Source organism: Eucalyptus grandis, chromosome 7, assembly GCF_016545825.1.
Source record: "Eucalyptus grandis isolate ANBG69807.140 chromosome 7, ASM1654582v1, whole genome shotgun sequence".
NCBI classification, from domain to species: domain Eukaryota; kingdom Viridiplantae; phylum Streptophyta; class Magnoliopsida; order Myrtales; family Myrtaceae; genus Eucalyptus; species Eucalyptus grandis.
The window spans coordinates 45843786-45855526 of record NC_052618.1 but is presented as its reverse complement, the minus strand read 5'-3'; the positions used below and the strand labels follow the sequence as shown (position 1 = coordinate 45855526).

Here is an 11741-nt window from a genome sequence, read left to right as displayed (position 1 = left end):
TTGAAGAGAGCCGTCATCGACGAGAATGTGGGAGTTCAGACTTGGCGAACGAGCTCTTTCCGTGGGAGAGGAAAGCGGGGCAGGCAAAATAACCATTCCGGTGGTTGATAGTGGAGCAAAGGCTGGATAAAACATGGATAGGCATGCCTTATCATCCAAAAGGATTAGAAAGAGGGAGTGTGTTGTGCGGCTTCTTTTATAGCGCACGCGTATGATGGTGAGCAGCAAGCTGTTGGTTTTTCAAGTAGGGGCTCTTACCACCAAGCGCCCAATCCAACCAGAATACAAGTAAGTAATATGAATCGGCTGTCCCTCAAGCAAGTAGGAAAGAGCCATTGCTTTTGTCAAACCAAATGCTTGAGTTCGACCGATTTCTTTGTATTGTAGCATCCGCCAATCCCCTTGAAGAAAAAAAAAGAGAAGAAAAGAGGAGAGAAAATTTGTTCTTCAGAAGTGATTCCGGAACAAAAAAACTTTTTTTGTTTCTCATTTCTGTTCCAATTTTGTTCCGAGAACAAAAAAACGGATTTTGAACAAAAACGCAAATAAACGCGTTTCTATTCTTTTTTTTTTTTGTTCCCGGAAACAAAAAAAAACAGAAAATCTGTTCATGAACAGATAAAAAGAACACAAACATGCAGGGCCTATGTTGTCAAAACACTAGAAATCCACTAGAAATCACTATGTTCTCGCTGAGGCATAGTTATTATGAAATCCTTTCTTAGTTAATCTCCTGTAAATGTGGGTTACACACGTAGAATGAAAACACCGCGATACGAGAAATAGTGAGGTGCAGGCCGGAGTGGACTTCGGAAAGGTGGATCTACCACGAATTAATGAGGTGCAGGGCAACAGGTTGCACGGACACGATGGTGTGATGGTAAACAGTATACGTCAATAATTCATCTTGATTAGGGTATTACGAACAGAAGCGAGGTCATCTGCCATGAACAGCCTGCAAAGAATCATAATCCATATGTCGATGATGATCAAAGTAATATGTTGTCCACTGATCACTTTGAAACTATAAACAGTAGCACGACTGAAACTCACCGAAATAAATCCACCTAGTGCTTATATCATACCTATCGATAGATGTCCAAAACCGAATTGAGGCCGAGTACATTCACTGCACAGTAGACCAATTTGAAGGGCCACGCATTGGTGAAATCACTGTGATGTACTTTCATTACACGTCCGATTCACTGTGATGTACTTTCATTACACGTCCGTAAAATTCGTTTGTGAATTTAGCTTTCCCTCACTTTCCTGCATCGACTATCGCCTTGAAGGGAAAAAGGCCCCATCTCCTCATGAATTCCGCGGCTATCGCAAGTAGAACTATAAATACAATGAGCCACAATCTTGATCCTCCCGCTGCATCAACAAAAGATCAAAAAATAATGAGACGGTAGTAATAAGCTAGGGTCACATCATAACTAATTTCTTAGTTGGAAGTAATGAAAATATATAAAGATGATAACAAAAGAAGCTCTCTAAAATCAAAGATCAAACTTCAAAATTTGAAAACCTCTAGAATTCAAGGACCTGGACGATTTCCAGAACATGCTATAAATGAGAATACAGATTCAAGTACATAGACCCAAAGATCTTCACACCATTTGGAGGTACTGGACTCAAATAACTAGGACTCAACACTGAAGGATGGATTAATTAGAAGTGGAGTCTCCTGATGCCACCATCTAACGGGGAAACAAGGTGGATAGATCGATTGAAAAAAAAAAAAGAGTCCCAAATTATGGTATTCATTCTGTGGAAAGAATGAGGTTCTCTTCAATCAATTGACATGACTTGAATAAGGGACCGTAGACCTCAATCAACTTTCACGAGAAATTGAAAGAATAAGATCTAGCATAAGATTATGCTTCCCTTTATGGTTTACTTTATAATAAAGATCTAGAGTCCTAATATATATTACTTTAAACTTTAAGTTCACTTTCAACTCACAAGAAGTATTCCGTCATTACCGTGCCTTGCCATATTCGCACCTCTAACACAACATTCATTTGCGACAATAACTAAAACTTTTGACCTTGTAGGATCTTTTATTCAAAGCTGCCTTGGTTTTCAAGGCCAAGGCCATATTTGTATAAGTTTGGATATCATAGAAGTCACATACCACCCTGAACCTGAGTCACCGTAGCACTTGAGTCCATGGATGCTGAAACAATTGCCCTGCAGTGCAATCAATCAGAGTTAAAGCTGGGGAGCACAAAAATCCTTTACTGCAAAGATGAGGATAGTATCTTAATCAAAACCTTGAATCGTGAGAGAATGCTAATGCTGTTACAAAACCAATATGTGCTTTTTTCACGACAGTCTGAGTCTTCATACTAGATGAATTTAAGATAACGATGTCTCCTCCTTCCGTGCCGCTGCATTTCAATCATTCCAATCAGAAAAGGACCGTATGAGTGCCTCTTAAACTCAGAACTAATTTGAATGTGAAGTGACAAAACACGTGTAGCAACCATTCAAAGTAAAGATAGAATGAACCCACGTGTTCACAAGAATGCATCGACTGATGTAATCAAAGCAAACATTGAGTAAGAGGCAAAAAGGATCATTCAATATCATTCAATGTAGATCTAGCCTCCAGGGCAATGAGATGAGCAAGTGTTCAATCAAGGTGAGTACGTTAATTAATCATTTCAACCAAACTGACAAATATTTTCTCATCCGTGTGCCCACAATGTTGATATAGGATGGTTTTAAGGTGGCACTGCATTATCTTTCCAATGAGCACTTCTGAACTCAATTGAACTCCGATGGCAAGTATAAAAACTGAATCTTAGACTTACAGATTTGCATATGTGCCTAAACAGTAAAGAATTACTAGATGAGTATCACACATAGGAGTATCATGCATAGATTATATACTCTTCTTTCTTCTCCACATTGATTATTAGAATTTTCAGTGCTCCAAATTCATCATGTAGAGATATTAGCATCCAAGTGTCTACAGCATATTGTTGCTGGCTGTGGATGCCAGATCCAAGAGCACTTCATACTGAAACCTTCTGAATGAGGATAGCTTCCTCCAGGGGCACATGAATTTGAGAACCTAGGGCCCTTTCTTAAGAGGTCCAAAAATAGAAGTAACACCACACTTGTTTTGCCCCACTCCCACTATCTATCACTAGTGACTGCAGACCCCACCCTTTCTCTCCTTTACCATACAAAGTCATACTTCACAGATTCAGTTGGTTGCAGTTTCGTTCCCCTCTTTTTTTTTTTTTTTCGAATATGTAATATATGAAGGCAAAGCACATTTCTATCGGTTCATTTTTGTACCTACCTAAATTGTAATTTATTTTCTCCATAGACATAACAACCCAATCAGAATATCAATCATCAGGTTCTTTCTCAGTTTTCCCCTCATTGATCCCATTACTAAAATCAAATGGCAGACACTCAAACAACTTAAGCAGATGAGATACATAATTTTCGTCGCAACTTTATGGCCACATTGATTGTGTGCCACTCTATTCAAGACTACTTGACAGATGTGGAGGAGTAGAAGAGCAGACTATCCTTACATACATGATACCTTTGCTTCTTTGGATATTTAATAAAAGATACACCATTTCATAGTATTCCAGGTTCCCCTATCCTTTAAAGGCACCTGATTAAGGTTCAAGGTGGGCTTCATCCTCATGCAACTTAATCATCGCCAAGTTGCAGGAAGAGGTCACTCATTTCAGTAATGGACACCAACATTATAGGCAAACCTAGTAAACTGAACTTGCTGCTTCTTAGTGGCAATTCAGAAAAAGCAAATTCTATATTGAAATTTGAAAAAAGATATCAATCTTCTTATATTTCACTTAGAGCAACATCAATTTTGTTCCACTATCCAAGACTACTTTAAGGATGTCATCTAGTTATCCTTAGAACCAAACCATCCTTACATACATAACATTTTTGTTTATTTGGACAATGGAAACAAGATACCCCATTCCCTACTATTGCAGGTTTCACTATCCTGTTAAGGCACCTGATCAATGTTCCAGCAAGGCTTTATTTTTATGTTACCTAATCATCACCGTGTTGCAAGGAGCATTCACTCATTTCAATGATGAACAGAAGCTTATATGATCAAGTAAATCAAAGCTGCTGCTTCTCACTGGCAATCCACAAAAAAATCAATCTCCAAATTTTAATGAAGCCAAATGCATGAAAGCTGCAAAAAGAGAGATTCCCAAGAAGAAGTACTATGACAAAGGCTGCCTAGTTCTTCCCATCAAATCAAATAACTTCTCAGCTAAGAAATGGGTGAAAAATATAATGGCTACAATCAGTTGTCACATGGTGAGACCGTGATCACTTACACCGCAACGAGTTTTCCGTCTGCTGAAACATTAAATGCGATAACTGGAACACGAGCTACATGCTTGGAGCCGATTCTCTTCCATGAGGATGTGTTCCATGTCAAAATGCTCGCCCCTCGACCTATTTGAGAGTTTTAGAAACTATTTCAAACCAAAAAATTGGCGAAAGGAAACATTTCAGTGAATAATAGATGAGGCCCTCGATGTTATCACCTGTGACTGCAGCGACAAACAAAACCTGTGTCCCATCACTACTTTGAGAAAATCTGCAAAATCTGAATTTCTCACCCTGAACAGAGCATAGGAAGCCATCAGACCCAAGACCATGAAAGGGCAAAACAGCTCTACTGACAGTGATAGCTAGGTAAATGTCCAAGAAAGTTGTCCTTTATTTTGGTTATGCACCATAAACATGGTTAAGTTCAAGAATGACTGATCTCAGTAGCTGCATGCATTTAGGTTACCTTTACCAGAAATGTTTCACCAATTCAAGCAAATTTTCTTTTGGGTACTTGCGCAATGTGCATACTTTCATTTCTAGATCCCAAGTATAAGCTTGACCCATTCAGTTCACTTCATAAATCAGGTCCAAATCCTAAAATATATATATATATATAGAGTTTTCACAGACTACCAAGGCAACAAATTTATCAGCAATTGAACCTGCTTCAATGGTCTGCCTTATAAACTGAAGAACACGTGCATGAGTTCAAATTCTGATCCTCTGTAAAAAAGCTGTGAATTGCCTCATTAGACAGGAACCCCATATGTGCTTTGGTTGTAATTGTACTCTAAAAACTCAAGTCCGCTTAATTGCTTGGCAAAAATGGAACAATGTACATATATTAGAGATACCACAGCACAGTGACGAACCGGATCTTATATGGAGAATCTAAGAACTTGCAAGAAAACTTTTAAACAAGAAAAGGGTTTCATGAGCTCACATCCTCTTTTGGCAGAGAAGCTTTGGCAACTGAGGAAGTTAGATCCCAAACCCGACAGGGGCCAGAATCCCCCAAGGAGACAAGGAACTTTCCATCGAGACTGCAATGAGGAGTGTGTTGTACTGAGATTCTATAATTAAGGGCCACAAGAACCTTATTCACATTTTTTATTGAGCTTTCCAATCAAGAATTATTTGATGCTACAACAATAAACAAACCTGAAAGCAAGGTCTCTCAGAGAAGAACCCTGGGCCTCATTGAGAATAATGTCCATGCTGGGCCACTTAAAGACCATTACCTTGCCATCCTGTACTGCACCGAAGTGCACATCATCAGTCATGCTATTCCAATGATTTTTTCCCAAAAGTAAAGCAAAATTTATATCATGCTTCATCAGATCATTCCCTAAATGGATGTAAATTAAGCAGCATGTTCCAAACAATTATTAGAAAAAAAGAAGAAGCACAGAAGTATGCATGAGCTTGGGTATTCAATGAAAATGGAAGCGTTTAGAATCTCAAAAAAGTCACCGTATTTCTTTTTCCCACCGTTCTTGATCATTAAATAACCATTAAAACAAGAATCAGACTAAAAAAAACCTTTAATTTTTTCATGACCAACCTCGAATTAATTAACCTAGGTCAAGGGTTCAAGAAAGCATCCTAGAAATTAATCTAGCTAGCCATGCTAACTAAAATACGCAACTAAAAAAAAAAAGAGAGAGAGAGAGACTAAACTACTGTCCATAATTTAAAGTTTTCTAACTAACCCGTATTTTAAAGGGCGCAAAATGCATGACACTACATTAGCAGGCCAATGCAAAAGCATCTTTCCATCTCTCCTCCTATTAAAAGTACTTGTGCAATAGATCCATATATCCTCTTTGCATACAACAGAAAAAAGAAATGTCTACCTCGCCCTCGTCACCAGCAGCAAGCAAAGAACCATCGTGGCTAAATACTAATGCTAACTGTTGTATAGCATTCTCTAACTGCCCGAGCACTTTCTCTGACTTCCTAAGGCCCAATTTATGATCTTCGGCATTTTCAGGATCCTCCCATTCAAACCATCTGTTTAAGCCAAATAAACATGTTTAATTCCAACTATCGAGCAGCAATAACCATAGTACAATATACCCTTTTCTTTTCAATAAAGAAGAGATTATAAAGGGAAGTGGAGAGAAAACGAGGACATAAATTTCCTGACATTGCTGAAAGTGCATCATGAGATAGAACTTCCCAAAACGTATAACTAAACGCTCAAATAGTTTGCCAAAGTTACCACAAACATTATGCTAGTGTCAAGTGACCACGATGCTCATTAGAATGGAAAGGTGGCAAGAAAACATACCTACAACCTTTTGGCGATGCACAAAGGACACCATCTCCTTGTGGGTGAACAGCCATTCTATAAGGCAATTCCGAACCAGTGCCAATCTTAGTGACCTGAAGTACACAAGATAGAGTAGGGGCCCCAGTTATGAGACCAATAACCCAGAAAGTGCAGATGGTAATCGGAATTACATTTCCCATAAATGAATGCACTGAAAATAAATATTCCATATCCAATTACAGACATGAAAATGCAGATGATTCCCAGCATTAAACTTGACCGGTACACTGCCTCCATCCATTACAAAGTAAACATCAAAGCCAATGGGGAAGAGAAACAATCAAAGACAATGTATGACTCAGAACCAATCACTGGCTAAAACACTCAACAACTCCGATTCACTTCAATATCTCGTCGAACATGATTAAAAATAGGCACCTTTAATTTTTCAGAAAAAGCCTCACCCTCCTGTGATCTAAGACTTCGAAACGAAATGTGCTACGTCCATCCATTCCAAAATTCAGAGAAACGTACGGCGAGATTCCAATGAACCGTGAAACGAACGCAGCCGATTAAACTCAAGTTTCCTAAACAGCGTAGATTCGCAGCTCCACCGCGTTCAATCAACCAAAGCGAGTGACCAGACGCCGCAACCGATCAACCAAAACACCCAAACCGACACGCCAACACAGCGAATCACACGGACCGATCGAGGGATTTTCGGGATCTTACGGGCTGCTCGGAGAGAGAACCGGAGGCGAAGTCGTACTCGGCGACGAGGACGGCGTTGGGGATGCCGCTCTTGCCCTCGCCGCCGCCGCCGGCGAGGACGACGCAGCCGCGATCGGCCGCGTCGCCGCCTCCGCCATCCGCCTCGCGCTCCGCCTCCGCCGGCGGCCGGCGCGACCTGAGGCGGCGCCGGATGCGGTCGAGGGGAGCCCAGGCGGCTCCGTAGAGAGGGACGCCGTACTTCTGAGTGTCGCGGAGCTTGCCCTTCGCCATGGGAGACCGGTCGCGTCGCTCTGTTTCCTGATCTGAAACAGAAAGAGAGAGAGAGGTGAGGAGAAGATGCTATTGCTCTTTTTGGCCTTGGAGTTAGATACGTTATTTGGCACTGCTCCTTTCGAGTTTCTAATCAGGTCCTTGAATTTTTCTTAATTTATTCAATCGCGTCCTCGAAGATTGCTTGAAATTTTACTAGACAAGTTAGGATGTGCTTGATAACATTCTAATTTCAGTAGAAAAAAGTAGTTTTTCATTCACGGGAATAATTTTTATAAGTAAGTCATTTTCTTTTGTTTATTTTTTTCTTTTCTTCTTCTTTGTCGCTATTTGTTGCCCTCGTCACTTGTTGCTAGTCGTTGGACGCTACTACCGGTCGCCAAACGCTACTACCGGTTATTGCGTGCCTACCGCCGGCTGTCATTGCTATCGGCTAGAGGAGGAGCAAAAAGAAGAAAAGAGGAAAAAAAGAAAAATCTTAAAAAATTATTAAAAAATTAAAAAAATTCTACGTTACAAAGATTTTGTAGTCATATCAAATGCATCTCTTTTTTTTATTTATTTTGATAATTATATAGTTACCAAACGTGTTATTTTACTTAGAAGTTATTATGAGTGTTATTTTACCTAGACCTGGACCGTGTACCCAACCCTGTTATAACTATTCCCAACCCTATTTGCATTGGACCCTGTTTCCGACCCACCCTGTTTTTCCGGTCCGGGAACAGGGTTAACCCTATTTTGCATAAAAATTGCTGTACAACACTCATATGTAAGATAAAGCGTTTTAATTGTTAAACTCTTTATCTTACAACTATAACGACCCCTCTTAATGGGAAGGGAAGAGGAAGTGATGTCTGATAAACAATGTGACCACAATGTGAAATAAAGTGCGGTTATCATGTAATAGCACACGATATGCTTATTGCAATGTAGCCGACTGAATAAAGTTTTGCATTTTCATGAGGCGGCACATCTCCCGTCTCATGTACAAATGAAAACGGTACCGAAACGAAAAGCATAATGTCAATAAAGTACTGAGACCAGCATTATCTGCATCATGATTTTCTCATTTTGAGATAGTAAATATAACAACTGAAAGAGCAAATCGCTCACCTAGAAATCTTACAAAACCAACCCTTGGATCAAATGATATCCTTCAATAACTTGAGGACATGAACCTTGCGTTCTCTGCTCGTAGCAATCTGCAAGAAGCAACCAACAGGGTTAATTGTGACACGAAGAGAATTTAAAAGGGTTATTAGGCAAATGATCAAAGTTGCAGCGGCTGCAGATGATTCCTAATCCTTTTAAGTCATCTCTGAGAACTGAATGAGCCGTTTAGAGAGACTAACTAACTCCATTGAATTGATGTGAGCATTCTTGAGATCCTCTCAACCATAGTGATGAGAGGACTTTAAATTAAGAATGCTAAAGAACTAGATTTCTTAGAAATACACCATTTCAAATCCTACCAAAAGAAGAAACCACGATGTTAAAAAAAGCAAGATCAAGACACGGCTAAACGGATCGGCGGCGAGTGGACCAGAAGTAGCATCAGGGTCTCGCGTGGTGAGGATAGGGACAACGGTGGAGCTGGGCTGTCGGCGGCATAGGTGTTGCTCGGGAGTAGGCTCGAAGTATATCCGTTGGGCGTCGAAGCAGATTTGTCTAGCGTCGAGCAGAGGAGGACCCAGCGGCAAGGGCAGCAGCGGCTTTGCAGGGGAGGGCAATGCGGGCGAGGCATTGTAGCGGGGGCTCGGTGGGATGTGGTGACGTCGGGTCGACGGGGATCAGCACAGCAGCGGCTTCGACGGGCTGCTGGTATTGCAGTTGGTGAGGGCGGCAAGGATCGACGAGGCTTCAGCGGGCATTAGCGAGGGGGCTAGGCCAGATTGCGAGCAAAGTAGGGGGCGTCGTTCGGGTGGCGGTAGATCGACAGCAGGGGAGCTCGGGAAACAGCGAGCGGTGAGAACATGATCGGTGGAGGGCTACTGTGGGTTGCTTGAAGATGCGATAAGGTGGGCTTGCGGATGTGAGATCTGTGGCTTAAGGGCGTCAGTGAGGCAACAGCAGCAAGTGGAACGGCAAGATCGAACAGAGGCGGCGTTGGTGCTCAGGTGTGAGCTCAGCGAGGGTCAATGGCTTCGCGGGCAAATCAGTGGAGTGGAGCTTCAGATGACTGGCAGAACAACGGCGGTGGTGCGAGCGCAAGGGGGTGCGACGAGAGTGGCAGAGGTGGCGTCGACTTCTCGATTTTGGGAGGGGAGCTCGAAGCAAGGCTGGTGAGTAGTCAGGAATTGGGTTGATAGAGGCGGCGTCGCGATTTCGGGGGGCGACGGTGGGCGAGCAGAACTAGGATCGGCAGACACCGGACGAGCGGAGGTCACGAGCTGCCGTCTGCGGGTGTCACGGGAGGAAGCCGGTAAAGATAGAAAGTAGAAATTAGGATTTTGCTTTTGCATTTTGGTCTTTAGGGGGGCTTACAAGCGGTCCTCCAACCGGTTCCCAAACCGGTTCGGTCGATCCGATTCTCAGGTGGGTAATCCCTCGGAACCGGTTCTCGAACCGGTTCAAACAGAGTCTGAGGTTTGGGAACCGGTTTCAACCGGAATCGATTCCCGACCCTATTTTCCGGGTGGGCTGGATCGGGAATAGGGTAAACCCGGTCCGGTTGCACACCCCTAGTAGAAAAAGCAAAAAGAGCATTACAGATTATGTTAGTAATAATTATAGATTTTTCCAAGACAATTTCCTTTATTAGAAATATTTTGATAATTCTATTGATTTTCCATATATCTCAAAATCGCTCTTATACCTTCATTTAATTGTATATACCTTAATTGATATGTTATTTAAATAGTTATCTAATAAAGTATATAAATACTTTATCAGGCTCATATATTCTTCTCCAATATATACCGAATTATACAAATATCCTTTAATTCTTATTTGAATCCCTAATTATCACCATCAACATTAACAATTAAAATTCAATATCTCTAGATACTCACTAGGGGTGTGCAACCGGACCGGGTAAACCCAGTTCCCGGACCGGCCCACCTAGAAAACAAGGTCGGGAATCGGTTCCCATTGAAATCGGTCTAGGAACCGGTTCCCAAAATTCAGAATCGGTTTGAACCGGTTCGAGAATCGGTTCCGAGGGATTACCCACCCAAGAACCGGATCGACCAGATCAGTTTGGGAACCGGTTTGAGAACCGGTTTGTAAGCCAACCCAAAAGTCCAAACCTTAATTTGTTCCCTATTTGAGGATCGGGTTGTATACCTTCTTGTCGGCCTTGCAACTTCACTAGTTGCTGGTGTCATGAGGAGCCGAGCGGCGGTGCTGGTGCAGTGGCGACTTCACAGGGGCAAGGGCGACGGCGACGGAGCTTCGGGCGGTTAGAGGTGTCGGGTTGTCACGGTCATAGCAGGGGCGATGAGTGGCGTGCGAGCTCGCGGGTGAGGGGGCTCCGGCGGTGGCACGGTGGTGTAGCCGCGGCGACGCAAGTGCAGCAGTCAGCGACTGTGGCGTGCGAAGGGAGCCCATGAAGAAGATGAACAGTGCACTATTCTGTTTTTTTTTTTTTCTCCCTGTTGGCTTGTCACGTCTCCCTCACGTCCCTCTCTACGCTGCCCACCTCTCCTCTGCCTCCTGACCTTGACCTTGACTCTCAAGCTTTTCCTTCCTTTTTTTTTTGTGTTTCTTTTTTCCAAGGAACGAAGAAGGCCTCATGCCGAGTGATCCCAAAAAAAAAAAAAAATAGTGGACTCGTCAAGCTATCGCGACCTAATCTCAAATGAATTGCCTAAAATTTGGCTAATGCATGCGAAAATGAGGTAGAAATTTACTTATTAATTACGCTTAATATTTTAATATAAATTAGAAGAATTATGTTGTTTTCTCATGTATTAAAATAAAATTTGAAATCATATAGATGGCGGTTGCAAAACAGGGTTAACTTTGGAACCGGATCGGAAAAATAGAGTGGGTCGGGTATAGGGTCCAATGTAAACAGGGTCGAGTATAGGGTCCAAAAAATGGGAACCGGTTATAACAGGGTCGGGTATAGGGTCCAGGTCTAGAACCTACCCACCCTGGACCCGAT

General features: G+C 42.1%; 1 protein-coding gene across 3 annotated transcripts; it reads right to left on the bottom strand.

The window, feature by feature from the left end:
* Positions 1-703: 703 nt before the first annotated feature.
* Positions 704-7691, bottom strand: LOC104453711 (SEC12-like protein 2). 3 transcript variants are annotated; one of them, XR_001989216.2, is made up of 11 exons: positions 7361-7691; positions 6647-6741; positions 6210-6366; positions 5515-5603; positions 5297-5396; positions 4566-4641; positions 4353-4473; positions 2280-2396; positions 2141-2196; positions 1086-1377; positions 704-955 (listed from the first exon to the last, which is right to left on the bottom strand). XR_001989216.2 is itself a non-coding variant. In XM_018877770.2 (11 exons), exons 1-10 carry the CDS (start codon positions 7628-7630, stop codon positions 1262-1264), a joined length of 1197 nt encoding a protein of 398 aa, XP_018733315.2. In that variant the 5' UTR covers positions 7631-7691; the 3' UTR covers positions 957-1180; positions 1213-1261. The 3 variants fall into 3 exon arrangements, 2 of the variants coding, with proteins under 2 accessions (XP_018733315.2, XP_010066620.2); XM_018877770.2 differs by lacking the exon at positions 704-955 and having other exon boundaries at positions 957-1180; positions 1213-1377; XM_010068318.3 differs by lacking the exon at positions 704-955 and having other exon boundaries at positions 963-1377.
* Positions 7692-11741: the final 4050 nt, after the last annotated feature.